Genomic DNA, 21,180 nt, shown 5'->3' with positions numbered 1-21,180 from the left:
GGAATTTTCCATGAAAATATTTTATATAAATACATACACTATCATCACCAACGTCGTCATCGTTTTTTGTTGTTGTTTTTTTCTGTTGTTGTTGTTGTTGTTATTATTATTATTATCATGATGATGATGCTGGGGATTGATCCCAGGGCCTCATGCATGCTAGGCAAGCACTCTACCACGGAGCTACATTTTGATTTAGAATTATCTTTTTGTCATATCTTCTATTCATCTTTTTCCTGACTTTGTTTAATCACAGTTTTAACATTTCATCTTAATTCTCCTGTTGGCTTATTAGCTCAAACTCTTTGTATTAGCGTATTAGCTCAATATATATATATATATATATATATATATATATATATATATATATATATATAATGTACAGCTCTAGGGGTTACAGCATTCATCCTCTATATGTGATAGTCTCCTTAGATGGAATGTTATGCCATTTTGCATGAAATACAAGCATTTTACAATAGTATAATACCATTTATACCCATACCTTTTGTGCTATATATTTTTGTCTATATACTTTATTAGTCTGACCATTTTTGCTTCACATTGTTGTTTTTTTAGAATATTTAATAGAAATTATAGTCTTCATATTTAACCTTCATAGAGCAACTTCTGGTGCTCTTAATTCCCCTATACATCTCAGTTCCTATTTATTTCATTTCTCTTCAGTCTGAAGAACTTTCTTTAGCATTTCTTGAAGAGCAGATGTGTTGGTGACAAATTCTCTTCTTATTTTCATCCGAAAATAGGCTTTATTTTGCAGGATATTTTATTGGAAATAGAATTTGGATTCGTAGTCTCCATTTTTTAATTTCAGCATTTTAAGGTTGCAATCCATTTTGTCTTTCTATTTTTCTACATTTTATTGTAAGAAATTTAAATATGAAAAAAACATAAAAGCATTTTACAATGGATATTTACAAACTCACCACCTAGATTACAGAATTAACATTTTGTGTTTTGCTTTATCTCTTCTGTCCATCCTATCCATTCCTTGATATCCAAGCCATTCTAATTTTGATGGATTTAAAAGTAAATTTCAAAGGCCTGGGTATAACTCAGTGGTAGAGTGTGTGCTTAGAATACTTAAGACCCTGGGTTCAATCTCAAGCATCTGAATACATACATACATACATACATACATACATTGTAGTTTAGTGGTAGAGAGCTTGTGCAATATACCAGTCCCTATGTTTGAGCCCCAGTATCACAAAAATAACTAAATTAAATTAATAAAATTAAAAATAAATAAATAACATAAATAAATAATTTTCACGCAGTAGTACATGTTCTGTCAAATATCTCAGCCTACATATTGTTAACTCAAGCTCAATATTTGTTAATGGTTCTATTTAATGTAAAATGTACATAGGGTAAAAAAATATATAAATTTAAGTATATAGTTTAATGAGTTCTTAAAGGATTATACACCTCTGAAACCTAAATTTCTTTCAAAAGATGGAACATTGTTGTCTCATGTCCTTCCCACTTACCTCACCTTACTGAACAAAAATTGTTCTATATTTGTCCTTTTGACTCCTAGATTTTCATATTCTAGGCTTTTATATAAATGGATTCATATGTTTTGGTATCACATTACTTTGACTAACAATTTTTTTTTACTCAATAGAATGTTCTTGAGATTCCTCAGTGTAGCATGCATCAGCAACTTGTTCCTTTTTATTACTGAGTGCCATTTATTGTATGATTTAGTTTATCACAGTTCTTGTAATCATTTAGGGTTGATTTCCATGTTTTGGCTACTATGAATAAAGCTATTAAACTCCAACTCCACAAACAAAATAAAACAAAAAACAAAACAAAAGACAAGAAAAATCTACTAGAAACATTTGTTCACGTGCTTTTAAAAAATATGTTTGTATCTTCAGCATAAACACCTAAGAGCAGAATTACTGGGCTTAACCATAGCTGTAAGATGAGTGTTAACCTCTTTCAATGAGCTTGTTCCATTGTACATATCCACAAACAATGTATGAGAGTTCTAATCACTCCACAACCTCACTAACATTTGCATTGACTTTCTTTTTAATTTTGGCCATTATAGAAGGCCAAAATTATAGTGGGACATGTAGCACTGTTTTATGAATTGTTTATAATAGCAAGTGGTGCTATTTTATTAATTTGTTTTTCCATGATGGCTCATGATGTCTCCTTTCTTTCAGTTACTTATTGGTCATTTCTCTATCTTCCCTTGTGAAATGTTTGTTCAAAGGGTTTAGCTATTAAAAAATTAGGTTGCTTATCTATTTATTGTTGTGTTGTAGAAATATTTATGTATTTTAGATATGTCTTTTGTCCAATATATTTATATATTTGGCAAGCATTTTGCCCGTTACATTTTCTTTGGTCTCCAATGTTTTTGTTGAGAAATCAGCCGTCTCCATATTATGGTTCCCTGTATGTAATGTGTTCATTTTTTCTCTAGATGCTCTTTATTTTTGTCTTTATAACAGTTTCACTATGATATGCTTTTGTTGATTTTCTTTTTATTTATCCTACTTGGGTTCACCAAGCTTCTTAGATCTGTAAGGTAATTTTAAAATTACCAAATATTAGGAATTTGGGGCCATTATTTTGCTCAAATAATATTCATTTTTAAGAATATTTTCTCATCAAGTAAATTTTCTATTCTGGATATAATGCTGATAGAATTTTCATTTGTTCTTTCTTATCATTTACTTTTTTGCTGAGATTCTTTGTTGCTTTTTTTCTTTAATTCCTTGAACAAATATATAATAATGATTTTCTTGGGATTTGTTTCTCTATTGACTGCTATTACTATATCTATGGACTATATTTTCCTGTTTGTTCACAGTTCCAGTAATTTTTAGTTCGATATTAGAAAGTTGTAGATGTTACATTGTAGTGATGCTATTAATTTTTGTTAGAGCAGTTAAATTACTGTATGATCATCTGGGATTTGTGGAGGATTTGTTTTGGTCTTATCTTTAGTCGAAAGCAAATCCTAAGAGCTGGAACACTGTCTTTACTCTTAAGCTATGGCCTCTCCCAGGTTTTAGTGGATTGCCCAAGGGTTTTCACAGCCTGTCTATTTTGGCTTTGCTCAAACTCCAAATTCTTTTTGTACTGTGGTGGGCATCCATGAATTAGGTGTTCAACCTGATCAACTTTCCACTAAGCTGTGCTCAGCCCTCTCCCATTTGTGCTGAGTTCATGAGTCAGACAGGATTAGAGGGTCACTTATATACAGATTTTGGGGAACACTTTCCCTCCTCATCAACCATGACTTTCCTTTTCCATACTACCTTTCTTGATTTTCAGCCACTCAGGCTGGAACTCAGTCTCAAACTCTTCCCTGTGATATGTCGAGAAAATACATCAGCAGATATGCTTGAGTTCTCTTTTCCTTGCACTGAAAGAATTGGGAAGCATCCTCATACAAAAAGCTGTATAAGTGTGAATCTTACCCAGTGAAATTTCCTTTCATGGTTAGAAGTTTTCTCAGTTTTCTTGTTTGGTCCTTTTTCAGTGTATGCAAAATTTTTTTAATTTTTCAAAGTTTCTAACTGTTATCTGTGGGAGGTGTAGTCAGATTCCACCTCCTCTACCATTACAACCTACGAAACTCAAAGGATTCTTACACGAAATATAATCAACCTTCCTTTGCTCGTCTTTCACTGTGTATAGTCATTAGTGCCTGAAGCTAATTCTTATATTATTTGATCCAGGCTTAGGAGAACTAGTGGTTTCAAAACTAATGTGTTGTTCAAGATAAAACCATGTAAAACTTACAATGTCCACACATTCTACTGGGAATGAGGGAAACAGAAAAAGATTTGCTCCTTTTTTTCAAGGACCTAACAGCATACTAAGTGGAACAGATCATCTCTGTAAAAACAGCTCATGAAAATCTGGTGTGGCTCCCACATTGAGAGGAGGGGAACCCAGGGTTGGAAAGATGGAGGCTTCAACTGGCTTTGCTTTCTTTTTTTGTCCCCCTGCTCAATGTTGTTGGGATAATTTTGACAAAAATATTAGAGTTGACAAGTTTGCTTATTTAGGTGTTCGGAGGGAAGAAAAGGTATGGTTTTGATATTAGCCTCTCACAGAACCCCCAGTATTTGGCTTTAGGAAAACAAAAGCAGTACTCCAGATAGCTTGCCTTCAGTATTAGCAAATTTTTGTTTTTACACCTTATTCAGGTATCCTGGATATATCTCTTCATATTATAGATAACTAAGTAAAAATAGGTAAACGTGTATACGAGTACTCTAGTAGGTTTAATGAATGCTCTTGTTATTGTTATTTGTGTTGTTTCCACAAGTAATTTATTGACTATCCAATGACTATTTTGTTTTAATTTTATAAATTATGATTTTAATGGTACTAATAATGGGGCACAATACAACAATTTGATACATGTATACAATATGTAATGATCAAATCAGAATATTTAACATTTCCATTTAGTTAAAGATTTTAATAAGATTTTTGACTAACATAATAATTGTACATGTTAAGAGGTACAAAATGATATTTCAATATATGTAGATAATGGATAGTGATCAAATCAGGGTACTTCATATTTCTATCTCCATAGCATTACTTATATTTGAAGTCTTCAAGCTACTCTCTTCTTGTTCTTTATAAAATATGTAAAAGGTTATTGTGAATTATGGTCACCCACTGTGCTGTGGAACCCTAGAACTTTTTGCTTCCATGTGTGTTTTGATACTCTTTATTCAACCTCTCTCTATTTTCCCTCCAACTCTCCCTTCCCAGCCTCTAATAATTACTGATCTACATTCAAATTGACTCTTTTTTAGTACCCACATGAGAAAGAGAAAATGCAGTGTTCATCTTTTGATGTCTGACTTATTTCACTAAGCATAAATTTGCTGCACATGTTTGGATATTTCTTCTTATGGCTGAATCACATTTCATTATGGATACACACCACGTTTTCTGTATCTGTTCATCTATTGGTGGGCATCTAGGTTCATTCCATGTCTTTGCTAATGTGAACAGAACAGCAAGGGAATTGAGGTATTTCTTTGATCGCTAATATCATTTCCTTTAGAGATACACCTAGAAATGAGATGGATGGATCATTTGACAGATTTGTTTCTAGTTTTTTGAGCAACCTCTGTGCAGTTCTTCATAGTAGCTCTGCTAATTTACCTTCCCAACAATGTGTAAGAATCCATTTTCTCCAGAATTTGCTATTTTTTTCTCTTTCCTGTAATAGTCATTTTAACTGGGGTAAGATGATATTTCATTGTGGTTTTGATTTGCATTTTGGCTGAGATTTTGAACATTTTTTTCATAAACATGTCAATTATTTGAATGTTTTCTTTTTTAATTAATTAATTAATTTTAACTAGGTATACATGGCAGTAGAATTCGTTTTGGTTCATTGTACACAATTGCAGCACAACTTCACATTTCTATGGTTGTACACTATGTACTGTCACACCATATGTGCAGTCATACATATACCTACGGTAAAGATGTCCATCTCATTCCACCATCTTTTGTGCCCCCATATCCCTCCCCTTGCCTTCCTCCCCTTTGACCAAAGTTCCTGCTTTTTTCCCATGCCCCCTCCACCAATTTCTTTTTTGTGGTGCTGGAGATTAAACCCAGGGCCTTGTGCATGTGAGGCAAGCACTCTACCAACTGAGCTATATCCCCAGCCCAAGTATTTGTTTATAACAATTTCCTATTTAAAAATTGGATTATTTGTGGGGTTTTTGTTGTTGTTGGATTTTTTGAGTTCTTTATATATTCTGGCTATTAATGCTTTATCAGATGACATTTTTCCCATTCTGGAGGTTGTCTCTTCCCTCTATTCATTGTTTTCTTTGTTGCACAGAAGCTTCTTAATTTGTTTATGCTTTTGTTGCTCTTGCTTTTAAGGTCTTATTTTTTTTTTTAGAGAGAGAGAGAGAGAGAGAGAGAGAGAGAGAGAGAGAGAGAGAGAATTTTTTTAATATTTATTTTTTAGTTTTCGGCAGACACAACATCTTTGTATGTGGTGCTGAGGATCGAACCCAGCCGCACACATGCCAGGCGAGCGTGCTACTGCTTGAGCCACATCCCCAGCCCAAGGTCTTATTTTTTTAAATATATATTTTTTAATCATATCCTATACTGATGTGTTGAAGTGTTTCCTTTATGTTTTCTTCTAGTAGTTTCATAGTTTCAAGTTTTTTATTTAGGTCTTTGATCTATTTTTTTTGTTGATTTTTGTACCAGGTAAGAGATAAAAATTACATTTCACTTTTTCACATATGAATATTCCATTTTCCCAGTGTTGTTTATTGAAGAAACTGTATTTTCTCAAATGAGTGTTTTTGGTTCAATGGTACAAAATACAATGCCCATGAATAACTCTATGACTTTACAGCAACTGATTCCTGGCAAAGGCAATTATAATTATTTCTTTGATTATTTTGATATGATCTCTTCAGAGCGATGCTGTGGAATCTCCAACATGATAGCTTACTAAATGAAACAAGGTTCAAAAATCCATGACATAATTACCTGGTAAACTGCCAAGAATGATAAATTCTTTAAGTGAATGCACAAAATGAAATGTGCAAGAAATATGATTCAATTTTATATGACTTGGTTTAATTTTTAACTGTGAGCTCAACCTTCACTGACTTGATGGGAAGAAGAAACTGCACACAATGTAAAACCCAATCTCAGTTCCCTGGAGTATCTTTCCTCTTCACCCATCCTTGTCGGGCAATGCCCAGGTGTAAGCCTCTGGGGTGAAAGGGAAGGCATTTGATCTTTGGTCAGCATCTACCATTCCTGCTCCTCTGGTACATTAGGCTTCTGCTGCTTGAGTTCCAATAGAAATCTCTACTATGTGACTCTCCTGAGGCAATGTACAAAAAAAATCTCTACTCCAGTGGGGGAAAGGAAAAGAGAAAATGGGCAAGTTATTTTATTAAGCCACATATATGTATGTGTCCCTATCCTGTAATCATATTTACATTGTATATTTAAAGTATGTACATAAGGTTTATGTCCACAACTAATTTTGCAGTTTTAGTTTCTAAGTAAATTGTTTACTACTAAAATATATATATAATGTTCTGGGTGCAATGGCACATGCCTGTAATCCTAGTGGCTCAGGAGGCTAAGGCAGGAAGATTGCAAGTCAGAGATAAGCCTCAGCAAATTAGTGAGATTCTGTTTTAAAGTAAAAAAATAAAAAGGCTCGGAATGTGGCTCAGTGGTTAAGTGCCCTTGGGTTCAGTCCTTAGCACCAAAATGTCATGGGGCAGACTGCTCAGAAAATGTACCAAGTCCATTTTGTCCAAATTGGAGATCTTTTTTCTTTTTAAATATTTATTTATTTATTTTTAGTTGTAGTTGGACACAGTACCTTCATTTATTTATTTTTATGTGGTGTTGAGGATGGAACCTGAGACCCCGCATGTACTAGGCGAGCGCTCTTCTGCTGAGCCACAACCCCAGCCCCAAATTGGAGAGTCTTTATTTAGCTGGCTGGCCAGTGACTTCTCCCCACAGTACCCATAATTGTCTCTGCAAGGAACAGCCTGGAGCCTAAGCATTTCAGGGTTTTTAAAGGCAAAAACCACATCAGGGTTGATGTAGCTACAAGCAAACAGGGGTACAGAAGCTGAATTGAGCAGTTAGCAAAACAATGCAATGGGTACATTGGCATTTCCCATGGGACTTTCTAGGTTAGCATAGCAGCAAGCAAGCAGAAAGGAAGTGGGTCAAAAAGATCCTAGTTGAGTACAAGTTAGAGAATGGTTACTAACGTCTACACAATCAATTTTTGACAGGGTACATTGCCCCAAAAAATGGGAACCAAAAAGAGAACAGTTTTACACTGTATCAGAATTGCCATTTTGTGTTGCCAAACATGCTATGCTAAGCAACTATTGATAGGTACAGGGGCAGAGTGTTCCCATGGGAGAAGCATTTTTTATATGACATGGAGTCTCGGGGTAAAATGGAGTCTATTTGGTCATTGCCCATATAGCCTGGCCCATAACAAAAACAAATAAATAAATAAATGAAAAATAAATTTTATATGTATGTATATATATATGTGTGTGTGTGTGTGTGTGTATACATATAAAATTTCAATATATATATATGAAATAACCCTCTGTAAATTTCATATAGTGGCATGGTTTTCTATAAGCTATAAATTATGTCTATTATCCAAGGTCTAGATAATGCTCATTTATTTTTTTAACTGTTTTTTGCAGATCTAAATGCTAAAGGAGCCATTCTCTATGCCTTTGAAATGTTCCGCCTCAAGTCCTGTGTAGATTTCAAGCCCTATGAAGGAGAGAGATCATACATCATATTTCAAAAATTTAGTGGGTTAGTATGAGATATTACAGAGTGTGAAATATCATATATTCTCTGGTTTATAAAAATGACACAACTATTTTTTAAAGGCTAAAAGAAGAAATTCCAAGAAAACTAAAAGCCACATCAAATCTTCCACTGTGAATTTTTAAATTTTATGACATTCTAATGTGCTAAACAGAGAATGAATGGTTTGGATTATGTCTGGGCCTCAGAGAATTTTTTTTCTTTTCCTAGGTTTATGTCATTTTTTAAAATTATAGGGCTTTTTTAAAAAAGTCAGGTTTATTGAGTTATAAATTATACCTTTCAAATGGTACTTTTCTGAATTATAATACTCTCTTAACTGCATCTCTGAAAAGTTCTAGATGTAAATTTGCTCTTTGGAGGATGTACTTCTAAGAACAAATTACTGTTATATCAAGAAAGGAGGTCTCCATCCTCAATGATGTGTGTGTTGACCACCAACCCGGTCTTGATGCAGTTAGGAAGCAAAGCCATCACCAGGAAGACACTGCCAGTTTGTGTCTTCAAGCCACCTGAAACCATCTCCTTGCTGTGGTGCACATCACTGCCTGCAGTTTTTGTCCTCACAGATTATCTGGTTCTGGCCTTGGGGTTTTTGTAAGGAAAGTTGGCACGTCATTTAGCTCTTAAGAAAAAAAAAATAGGCAAAACATTAGCAGTAAACTAAATAGCAAAATACTGATGACCACTTAGCTACAAGCTAAATACCTAGCTTACCCAAGAAGTTATTTTCTTAGCTAATTCTTTTATTTTAAAATAAAAGGTTAGCATAGCAGCAAGCAGGCACCTACTATGCACCAAGAAGTGTGCTAATCTGTAGGTAAAAGAAGTGTGAGGTGCAGTCTTAGAATTCAGGAGTTGGCAGGTGAGGGTCGAAAGGACACAAGAGTTTCAGGGCAAGTGGGGAGTGCCCTACCCAGTGGCAGGATGGAATTGGGACCTCCAACAGTATGGGGTGAAGTACTGGGATGGCTGAGGAGGGTGTCAGGGATGTGAAGGGAGAAGGAGATAGAGGCAGAAGACAGAAAAGGACTAATGGTGGTGGGAAGAGAAAGAAGAGGAAGAGGAAGAAGGGGAAGGACGAGGAGAAATAAGAAGAGAGCAAACAGAATCTGCCTTACTTGAAGGACTCATTAAACTTTGCATGAAAAAAGAGCCATGAGTGAGGGAGCAAGGGAAGTTTATTTTTTGAGGTTTTCTCAGATCATATAAATGGAAATAGCAATAGTATTTGGACAGTCCCTTCTCACGTGAAGGGAAAACATTTATATATACAAGTGTATCTCAGGACTTTCCAGATCCACACAGTTTTAGAGGTTCTCTGCTTTTGACTACTTCATCTTGTCTTGGTAACTTCTGCACTTCAAGAAACTACTGAAGTCTTTAGTTATTTATTGCAAACTTCAGGGGGAAAATTAGCTTTCTCAACACTTTTATTTCCATTCTTTACTACTCTTGCATCACTTTTTTTTCATAGAGAGCAACTTATTAAAGAAATTTAAAGTAGTATGATTATTTTCCAAAAGTTATTTTCTCAGTTAAATTCTCTTGGCTTATTTCTAACCATTGACTTGGTCCCCAGATGTGACTAAGGGGGTGGTCACCTTTGAGAGACATTCTTTATAAAAGCTCAATCTAGTGGACTCTCATTGCCTAGGGCCCTTGATACATTTAAGTTGGGAAGGGGAGGAGGAGAGTCTGGGGAAGGGGATGAGGAGATTCTGGGGAAGGGAGCAGTCCACAATGTTCCCAAACTCTTCAGGGCATTGGTCCCCTGAGGCTGGAAGCCAACTGGGCTCTTTCAGAACACAAGCTCAAATGGTCATGGTATGGCAGAATTTATGGATTTTTTTTTCAAGTTACACCTTTCTGTTGTTTGGGATGGGGTATTAGTATGAAATTTTGTTGGGGAGGATATGGAGAAGAGTGGGGGAAGAGATGATTAATGTACCTCCCGGTTTGGTGATGCTTTGCAGAGTAAAGCCTGGTTTGGTAATAAAATGCTACCATCTAAGAGTCAAGATTATCATGGTTATATTTGTACAACTTGGTAATTTTACTATAAATCATGGAATTGCACACTTAGAAAAGTTTATGGTATATAAATCATATCTTATGTAATTAGAAAATAAATAAATGAGATACATTTTGAATAGAACGCACATGCATTCGAGCTTGAATGTATCTGTCACTATTTGGGGGAGAACAAAGGCAGACAGTAGTTCTGTCACCAGAGTACTTAAAATCCACAGGTAGCATTGAAAACTGTTAGCAATTTTCTCATTCTGCTCAGCATTGGATAAAGTATAGACCATTGTTTCACAGTTTAAAGCTAACAAAGAGATAATGTGTGGGAAGCTTTGGGTTTGCTGATAGAGGGGGGGAAATTAGATTTATGAAAAAAGATTTTAAAAAATTGGGAAAAAGAGAACTAAGCCTCTGCCACAAGGAATTTAGGGAAACTTCCAGAAGTTCCTGAGCCCAGCAATTTCTGAGGGATATTTTAGGCCCTCCCTGTCTGGGGCCACCAGGAATAAGTTAGGCAGCCTTCTGGTACTGCCATATGCCATAGTTCTGCACAAGGGATGGGCTTAATTGACTTGCTTTTTAAATGAGGTTCTATTTATAATCATGAAATTTACACCTGCTCATTATAGGGAATTTGGAAATTTATTGAAGTATAAAAGGAAATTTAAATCCACCACAACCATCACTCAGAAACAACTTAATATTCTGGTCTGAAGGTAATAATGTTATTTTTGGAGTTCCCTTGTGGGTTTATGAAGGCGAGAAAGAATACTGATTTTTATTTCTTTCCACCTTGGTGCATTATTAGGATTAACTTGCCTCTAAATGTGTACCAGGAATTTTTATTTTAACACTTGATCTTAGTCAAAAGGCTGAGAAGTGATAGGATCACTGCTTTTAAAGCTGCATAATAGTCCCTACAGGGGAATATGTTTGAATGATTAGTATATGAAACATCTAAATGTTTTATTTTTTAGGTCCATTTATAAATTTTTGTTTTTAATTGATACATGTTTTAGTACATGTGCACATTGTGTCATGAACTGGACAACAGGTACAAAGTTTTGGTTACATAGGCTGAATTAATTCTGGTGTTCTAATAATCATGGGATGGTGATTACAGCAACTATATTGTAATGAATATTTCTGAACAACTGGAAAGACAATGAAAGTTTTCACTATAAAGAAATGTTATTTTTAAAGAATCAGAACTAACTTTCTTCTCTTTTGTGTTCTGAAATCCTCTGAATTATAGCCACTTAAGAATTCTCTAGGAAAAATATCTCCTTTTCTCTTCTTCATAGGTGCTGGTCCTCAGTGGGAGACCAACATGTGGGACAGAACCTGTCCATTGGCCAGGGCTGTGACTATAAGGCCATTGTTGAACATGAGATCCTGCATGCCTTGGGATTTTACCACGAGCAGTCAAGGACTGACCGGGATGATTATGTGAACATCTGGTGGGATGAAATCACTTCAGGTGTGTATGACCCCATGTGGTTGGGTGGAGGTTGCTCTTGCCTTTACAGCTTGTGAGGAACATTTCTGGAATGGCAAGGGCAGTGCTGTGTGGACAGGAGTTTCAACCTCCCTGGTGGAAAACAGACCTTGAAGAGATGGTGACTTCTTGGGCTTTCCTTGGGCTATACAGATGTGAGCATAACTCTTCGTGGAAAAGGTCTCATGCGATGGTGTGCACCGGTTAACTCTGTGGGGGCTAACAAAGTTAACCAGAAGTCTCCACTTAGTATTAGTGTTTTTCTTAGCACACTATCTAGAACTCTACCTTCTTTCTTTTATTTTTTCCATTTTTTAAAAAAATTGGTGCCTTATAGCTGTACATAATGGCAGGATTTGTTGCTACATAATATAACAACAGAATTTGGTCAATATGACTCCCCAGTATTTCTCCATTCCTTCCCCCCCACCCACACCCTGGTTCCTTTGCTCTACTGATCTCCCTTTGATTTTTGTGAGAGACCCTTCTCCCACCTTTCTTTTTCTTTTCCTTTCTAGCTTCCACATATAAAGGAAAAAATATGACCCTTGTTCTTCTGAGCTTGGCTTGTTGCACTTGACACAATGATCTCAAATTCCATTCATTTTCCTGCAAATGATAATTTCATTTTGTGTGTGTGTGTGTGTGTGTGTGTGTGTGTCTGAATAAAACTCTCTGTGTATATATGCCACGTTTTCCTTATAGATTCATCCGTTGATGGACACCTAGGCTAGTTCCATAGTTTGGACATTGTGAGTTGTACTATTATAAACATGGATATGCATGTATCACTGTACAATGATGACATTAATTCTTCAGGATAAATATCGAGGAGTGGTATAGTTGGATCATATGATGGTTCCATTCCTAGTTTTTTGAGAAATCTCCATACTATTGCCACAGTGGTTGTATTAATTTACAATCTCACCAATATTAATGAGTGAAATAAATTAGACTTCTGAGGATATTTGGGTTACTTTTTCTGGTTGTGATGTCTATGGCTCTGGAAGGCCCAATAAGTGTGAGTTGACTTCAGGATGACCCTGGGACACACACCAGAATACTTTTTTTTGTGATTTATTAAATCAATGATAAACATTTAAATACCAAACTACAGTACCTAAAATGAATACTTTTATCTGTTATTTATACTTCCAATTGTGTTAATTCTGGCTTATTATTTGAATTCTGGTTAATCAAAATGTAGTGGTCTTTTCTTCCTCTTTCCTATGCACTCCTCCTTTTCTGTGCCCTCTCACACTGCCCAAAAGATAACAGTTTTATCTTACATACTATGCAGTTATGTTATTTTAGCAATCTTAATATTCCTTAGTTTTGTTAGAATTCCTTGACTACTGCTTTCCTTGTTTGAGACAACTAAGTTGAATTTTTTTAAGTGCAACAAAATGTTATTTATTGAACAGTTTCTTCACGTGCTTTAAAAAATAGTAAATTTCTGAAGATACTTAGATTTTAAAGTAGGGATTAGTTCAGGGAGTGGAAAAACATTATTTGGGCAGCAAATAATTAATGAAACTTGAATGCATCAGAAATGCCTTAACTATTACTGCGCATGGCTTTCATGAACAAATAATTACCTTGTGTAGATGAGTTTTAATTAGATCCCAATTTTATATGTGGGCTCATACATTGCAGGGCATCTATAATTTTATTTTTAGAGGTATGGAAGAAGTAATTGAATTTTAAAATTAAATATGAATCCAATAAAGATTTCTAGCAGAATCAGCTCGATTAGGAGTAAGGTTGTCAATGGTCCTCAAATAAAGTAGAGGAAGGGTGGCTAATGGTCCCCCTACCCCAGTCCCTCATATTTTGGTAATTCCATGAGTGTGGAGTGCTGGGGAAGGGAGGAGTACAGGAAGTTATCCCTGAAACGCATGAGGACCTTTTCAGCATCATAGCCCAGGAGAAGGTAGATCTGGAAATGGGAACTTCCCATAGAGGTCTCACCAGGGTAGACTGTCGGATACAAGTGACCTCTTCCTCCGCTCATGGACTGGAGATGGGCATAACCAGCTAAGAACTCAGCAGCCTACCTGTCCCCACCTCTATCCAGTTTTGGTCAAGAAATTTCTATTGAAAGCCTTTGATGTCTTCCAATATAAATAAAGCAAATGTGGGCTCCTTCTTTGATGAAAGTTGGACCCATCTAGTCAGCTTTGCCTGTCTGTGCCCCTTCTTTGAAACTACTTTCTGTGTTCTGTGGTCATTTTGCTGTTTGATTTTTCTTAGCGTTTATTTCTCAGCCAGCCCATCCCACTGAAGGGAAACCCATTCCCTATTCTGCGCGGGACATGGGCGAAAGAGGAGATACTCAGGCATACTCCAAGCCATCCTACCTGACCACTGAGCCAGAGGTCAAGTAGTATCCTTTGCCTCCCAGTTTAATCTAGGAAAGTGTTTGAGTTTGAGTGTATTCACCCAGAGATGAAATCACAGATGAGACTTAATGTATTAATCTCCCAGTGGTACTGAATCTGGGTGTTCTGGGTATATGGAAGGGAAAGGGCAAGGGCCAAGGAGTAAATCCTGATTGTGAGACTCAGGGTACTTTTAGACTTTGTGTTTTCCTGTAGTCCTGCATTTCTTACCGTCTTGTACATGCTCAAAAATTCCATGAGAAGTTAGAAAACATCCCTTTGTGTAAGTCTTGAAGAAGACACTGTTTAATGTTTTTAAGATAGATTTAGGATCAAATGAGGTCCCCTTAATCAGAGTGAGCCAACACATTTGCTTGTGTGATTTGCAGATTTGCTTAGCTCTGATTATCTATGGGCTGCTCAACATCTATTGGCTTATCTCTCATCTATGTTTTCATAGGGTACAATTTCATATATCTAAATTGCCTACAATCACTGGTGAGCTGGTCTCAAATGAGATATCAAATTCCACAAGATTATAAATGAAGGCAATATTATTTCTCATGATAATTTATGACCTTTATTGCATGTCATCGCTGATGCTGCAATCTTATTATTTAAGTTTCTGTCCCCAACTCCATCCCCATTTCTTGAGTAAGAATTGTTGGTTCCCTTCTGCTAAGGAAAAAACTCAATTTCTGAAGTCCAGTAGGGTTTGGTAAACTGTAGCCCATGGGCCACTTGCTTTTATAAATAAAGCTTTATGAAAACACTTTATGAAACACCCATTGTTTTACATATTGTTGATGGCTGCTTTTGTGACTTAGTGGCAGAGGTGAATAGGAGAGACAGAGAAAATATGGTTTGCAAAGCCCAAACTATTTCCTGCATGACTCTTTATAGAAAGTTTGCTGACCTCTGGTTTACAGGATCCCTCTGTCTTCAAGGCTTTTATTTGTGGGTTTCCTGAGGGTCAACCTATGCCCTGTGCACCGTCAGGGGCTGCTGACTTTCTAGCACAGTTCCCAACAGGTTGGAGGCACAACAAAACTGTGTTGAATACATTTTCAATAATTATTCAAACCATTTGTTCATAAAGCATTCTGATAAGAATTTTTGAATAATAAAAAGTAAGATAATCTATTCTCATTTGATGATTTTATGGGAAGTTAAAGAAACCATCCAGCAAGTGAGAAGTGACTTCCTTCAGGTGCCAACCAGAGTCAGTATGAGATCTCAGACTGAAGTGAGGATCCTTACCACTACCTGATGCTCTTTACAGTCCTATCACTTCATATACCTCCTAGCACCAAGTGCTCTAGAAAGAGTTACTTTCCCACTTCCCCAACTGAGCCATTTATTTCTTTCAGTACTGTGCCGCCTTTGAAAATGCTTTGATTCCTCTCAAATAATTTCTCACCGAATCCCTGCAGGTTGGGGGAATGAAATATCAGTATTCCAATTTTGCAGTTAAAGCGAGGTCCAAAGAGGTCCATGGGCTTCAGCAAAAGCATTTGGAAGGTCCCTTCAGCACCTGCTGGAGCACCATCTGTTTGCACCTGGTTTCTCCAGGCCCACATGTCCCTCTGGGTGATCTTCGAAGGGTATTTCCTTCTATAATTGCTCAGAACATTTGGATGAGAAGCTATAGAAGGAGAAGAGCCCAAGGATACAAAGTTACGATGAGAAGAGTTATGAGCATTCTCATTTGGTTTTCCTATCATTCCCCAAAATGGAAATTAAAAATATGTGAACCCTTCCCATGACTGTAGCTAGAGGAGTAAATTTTTGATGACTAATCAATTGAAGAACATCTCACCAGTATTCAGCTTTTCACTTTTATTTCTGTATCTCCTTCATGTTACTCTCAGAAAAATGTTTGCCTTTCCAATTTTTTGTAGGAAAAAAATTCTTCCTATTTTATTTTTCTCTCCTTAAAGCTATTTCTGGACCCAAGGAGTAGATCTTAATTGACAGGAAGCCCCTTTCTTACCAGCTGCTTGCCTTTCCTTCTGGCCCCACAGATTTCTTTTTCCTAACCAATGAAGAGCTGGCCAGATACAGCAATGCGCAGACTTGGAGGCTGATGTACTTGGCTACCAGGAAGATGTGTCTTGAACATAATCAATGTGAACATTTTCCTGAATTCAAAAACTCTTTTTCTCTCCTGCCTTTTGGAATACTTGCCTCAGATTATCTGTTTTTCCTTCTCTTTCTGAAAGCCTTACACATCCTGATGCCCGCCCCCAACATGTATAATGCAACTTTGCATTAAATATATACTTTGCATTAAATATATAAAATATTTAGTAAATTTATAAGTATTTACATATATTTTAGCATGAGTATTCTGTAGTTGTTCCAATAATTTCATTCATATTATTACATAACTTTTTAATGTTATATATTAATTGATTTGTATTAATAATAAATGTATTAATTTACACATCATATTAATTTTAAAATATGAATATAAATTGAAATCAAAGATTATTTCCCTTTTGGGGGTTTACAAATATCTAGTCAAATAGGAAAGGTTGGAGGAAATGTTATGACTGGTCAGGACCTGTGGATTCTCTCCCTCACAGGTCACCAGCACAACTTTAATATCTACGATGACAACTTCATCACAGACCTCAACACACCCTATGATTACGAGTCTGTAATGCATTATGGACCTTTCTCATTTAATAAGAATGACAGTATTCCTACCATTACGACCAAGATCCCCGAGTTTAACTCCATCATTGGGCAGCGCCTGGATTTCAGTACCATTGATTTAGAGAGACTGAACCGAATGTACAACTGCAGTGAGTATCGCTGGGTCTGAGGACTAGGATCGCTAGTTTCCACAGACGTTCCCTTGGCCTTAGTTTGCTTTACTTTTCTGGAAGGTTCTGGTTAGGGAACAGGGATAAACTATATAATCTTAGGTGCTTTATCTCTTGACTAGAAAAGTTTATAACATCTACCTACCTCATAGAAAATTAAGTTAATTGATTTAAGAAAATCAGTAGTTGTGTTTTGTAAAATTAAAGTATTGGACAAATGTAAAGAGTTGTTATCATCTAACTTCGTTAGCTTCCTTTTGAAGGGTGTTTAGTTATGTAAAAGGTCAAGAGAGACAATGGGCTTGAAAGTATTTTGTATCCTGCAAGATTCTTTACCCATGCTATTTTTAAAGTAATCCTTTGGGATGGGTGTTTTCTAAGATGACCCCACTAGTCTTCACAGGTGTGGTCTTTAATTCTGTTTTAAAAAAAGTGTATAAAATACCTACCAAGTGCAAAGCCCAGGGTTATAAGTATCTTGTTCTTGAGCTGAAGGAGTTCATAGTTGGCATTTACATAGCAGAGAATGATTACAGGTCTTTTCACTTGGGCTCTGCAAGATAGATAGCTCTGGGTCTATGTTGATAAGTTCTAAGATCTAAATGACAATGATGGGATTTCCATGAGAAAAAGTCAAGAAAATAGAAAGTTCAGATCTGGTGGTATTTGAACAGTGAGGTTTTAGTGGTTTAAGACATTAGTTATTAGGAATGAAGATGCTTTACCTTTTTAACCAGATGACAAAAAATGTCATCTGCAGCCACAACTCACACCTTTTTGGACCACTGCACTTTTGAGATGACAAACATCTGTGGGATGATTCAGGGCACCCAAGATGATGCTGACTGGGTCCATGAGCACGGCACTCAGGATGGACAAGTGGATCACACCTTGGTGGGACAATGCACAGGTCAGTGAAAGTGAAAACCTAGTGATTGAGGTGGTTCAATTAGGTAATGGCAGCCAGCATGTTTTGCCTTAATTAGAATGTTGGTTATCACACCTGAGAATCTAAAAAAAGAACATTTCTCATATCTTAATTACTAACTCAATAGAAAGAGTCCAGATAGGTTGGGATTGTTGCTCATAGCTCAGGGACAGAGTGCTTGCCTATCATGCACAAAGCCTTGGATTTAGTCCCCAGTACTGCCAAGATAAATAAGTAAATAAATAATCAATAAAAATTTTTTAAAAATCCATGCTCTGAACATGCAAAAGAAAGATGTATTTTAACAATAATGAAACTGATATGGACATAAGATTGATAAGATATGACCTTGTAAATAAGGGTAATGTCTCCAGAGCCGAGTACTCCAACATTAGCCAACATACATGATGTGAAATTTTCTAATAGTCACATAAAAAGTAAAAGGAAGCAGGTGAAATTCATTTTAATATTTTATTTAAGCAGGTGTATCCAAAATATTAGCATTTAAACAGGTAACCCATATGAAAATGATTGTGATGCTTTGCTTTTGTTTTTAATATGAAGTGTCTGAAATATGGCATGTATTTTACCATTACAGAACACCTCAGTTTGGACCATCCACAATTCAAGCTTTCAGTAGCCACCTGTGTTTGGTGGTCACCATATTGCAGTTTCGGGTGGTTCCTATATATAGTTCTTGTAGCAAAATAACCATACAGTCAGACAGACCTGGGTTTGAAATCTGGTTCCACCACTTACTAATTGTGACCACAAGAAATTGCTGTTGTATGTGATTTTATTTTATTTTTGAAAAAGTCTTTGAATTTGTACAACTCTGAACATCAAGCTATTAATACTTCACAGAGAGTGAAAAAAGATAATCCATATGGAGTACCCAGCTACAGACCAGCAGCTCCACTCTTAATTTTTTCATCTACTGTTTCCATTTCTATTTTTGTATCCTTTTATTATGTGCCTGTCATGAAATCATCTCAATCCCTACAAGCAGGTGGGGTTATAGAGTGTTTCTTTAAGTCAGAGTTATATACTTCACACCCTTTGGAACAAAGGTAATCAAAAGAGAAAAAAAGGAAAGAAAAGGATTGTCATAAAAATAGAAGAGAGTCAGGAGAGCAGAGGAATAGGGGTGGAAGGTGTGGGTGGGAAGGGCAGGGAAAGGGGGAATGAGATAGACCAAATTATGCTCTGTGCATGTATGAGTATATTACAATGAATCCCATTATTTTGCATAACTGTAATGCACCAATAAAATAAAGAAGAGAAAGAGACAGTGCATAACTGTGGCTTTAAAGTTGGCTGTGGTGGCACATACCTGTAATCCCAATGACTTGGGAAGATTGAGGCCAGTCACAGCAACTTAGTGAGGCCCACAGCAACTTCGAAAGACCTTGTCACAAAGTGAAAAATAAAAAGGACTGGGAATGTAGCTCAGTGGTTAAGCACCCCTGGGTTCAATCCCCCCCCCACACACACAAAATCTATGCCAAGAACTGTGGCTTTAGCTAGTGACTGTGTCTACTGAATACGGAGAATACTGAATACTGACAAAGGACCTTCTTTTTGTTTTCCTCAGCAGAGTTCTAGCCTTTTTGTTCCCTGTCTCACTTTGCCTGGGTGAGGCACCTGGGTGTGGGAAGGCAGAGATGGAGTGCTGGGCTGCTCTCTCCACAGGTGCAGGCTTCTTCATGCACTTCAACACCAGCTCAGGGGAAGCAGAAGAGGCAGCCCTGCTGGAGTCTCGGATTCTTTACCCCAAGAGGAAGCATCAGTGCCTGCAGTTTTTTTATAAAATGACCGGAAGCCCTTCGGATAGGCTGGTGGTCTGGGTCAGAAGGGACGACAGCACTGGCAATGTGCGCAAGTTGGTCAAGATGAAGACCTTTAAAGGTACCTGGAGGCATCCCCACAAGGAACACTTGGCTTAAGACCTGGGACTTCACTCCTCTTCTTTCCTCTTCCCTTCCCTTCTCAACCCTTACAACCTCTCCCTCCCTTCTCCCCTTCCCCCTCTTCCTCTACTTCCTCCTCCCAAGAGCTTACCATGTTGCCTGCCAAGTTTCACTAGATGAATGTGGTCACCACAGCATTGTTTAACTACGCTATTTAAAAGGCATATGTACCTTCAGTTTTCACTAGTGCTTTGGGGGAAGCCAGGACCCCAAGAAAGAGAATGGAAGACTGGAAGGTAGAGATGGGAAGGTAAATGGGATGCAGGAATTGATGTTGCTGGTCAGAGAGTCGTTCAATAATCGACCATAAGTGTTTTTGCACCTGTTCCAGAAAAACAAACGATATCATTATTTAATATATGGAAGTAACTTGAAATCTGCTTGTAAAGTTGGTGGGAACATAAGCCATGTCTGTTAATTTTACTATAATCATCTGCATGTTCTAAAATAACGAAAAGTGTTATTTTGCATATTTCTGTAAGAGGGTCAGCATGAAAACCTTAAACTGCTAAGGTGGGCAGTAGGATCATCTGGCTATAAATCCAGACCCAGGCTTCTAAATCTACATACTTACATTCTTTTGTTGTGGCAGTTATACGTTCATACCTAGAAACAGAGACAAGCTTTCCTGTTTTGTTTTCCCATTCAACAAAGAATTTCTCAATTAAGATGAACTGGGGAAAGGAAACCTTATTTGCATACCTTAGAAAAGGCTGCTGCTAGAAAGTCCAAGATCAAGGCACCAGCAGATTCAGTATCTGGTGGACTTTCTAGTCTCCGGAACTGTGAGAAATAAATTTCTATTGTTCACAAAAAAAAAAAAAAGAAAGAAAAGGCTGCTGCTCTTGAAGGATGGAAGGCTCCTAGAGATCATTCAGAAGAATAGATGCCCAAACCACCTCTAATCAAGCCCTGCTGTGTCCCATCTAGGAATTTTACAGAAAATGGTTTTAAGGGGTTCATTTTTCTGGCTGAAATTTATCATAGCAGGTGTCATGCAAAGATGTTAACTAGATGACCTTTAAGAGTTGAGAATTTGTTACATTACCAAAGTCTAAATATTTAATAAAAAAATAAGCTAGAATATTGATATCAGTGGGAACTAATATCACTTGCTTTCATCTAAAACTGAAAATGTGACCCTTGTAAGCAC

General features: G+C 36.7%; 1 protein-coding gene across 1 annotated transcript in view; it reads left to right on the top strand.

Annotated features, from left to right (window-relative positions):
- Window positions 1-21,180, top strand: part of Mep1a (meprin A subunit alpha) — a 38,674-nt gene that overhangs the window by 8,867 nt on the left and 8,627 nt on the right. The window contains exons 6-10 of the mRNA XM_005318601.4: window positions 8,259-8,376; window positions 11,724-11,899; window positions 16,887-17,108; window positions 17,890-18,039; window positions 19,750-19,965. Coding sequence (XP_005318658.2) covers window positions 8,259-8,376; window positions 11,724-11,899; window positions 16,887-17,108; window positions 17,890-18,039; window positions 19,750-19,965 — 882 coding nt within the window. The remainder of the gene's footprint in view (window positions 1-8,258; window positions 8,377-11,723; window positions 11,900-16,886; window positions 17,109-17,889; window positions 18,040-19,749; window positions 19,966-21,180) is intronic.

Source organism: Ictidomys tridecemlineatus, chromosome 8 (assembly GCF_052094955.1).
Source record: "Ictidomys tridecemlineatus isolate mIctTri1 chromosome 8, mIctTri1.hap1, whole genome shotgun sequence".
In the NCBI taxonomy this organism is placed as follows: domain Eukaryota; kingdom Metazoa; phylum Chordata; class Mammalia; order Rodentia; family Sciuridae; genus Ictidomys; species Ictidomys tridecemlineatus.
This window is presented reverse-complemented; position numbering and strand designations above follow the sequence as displayed.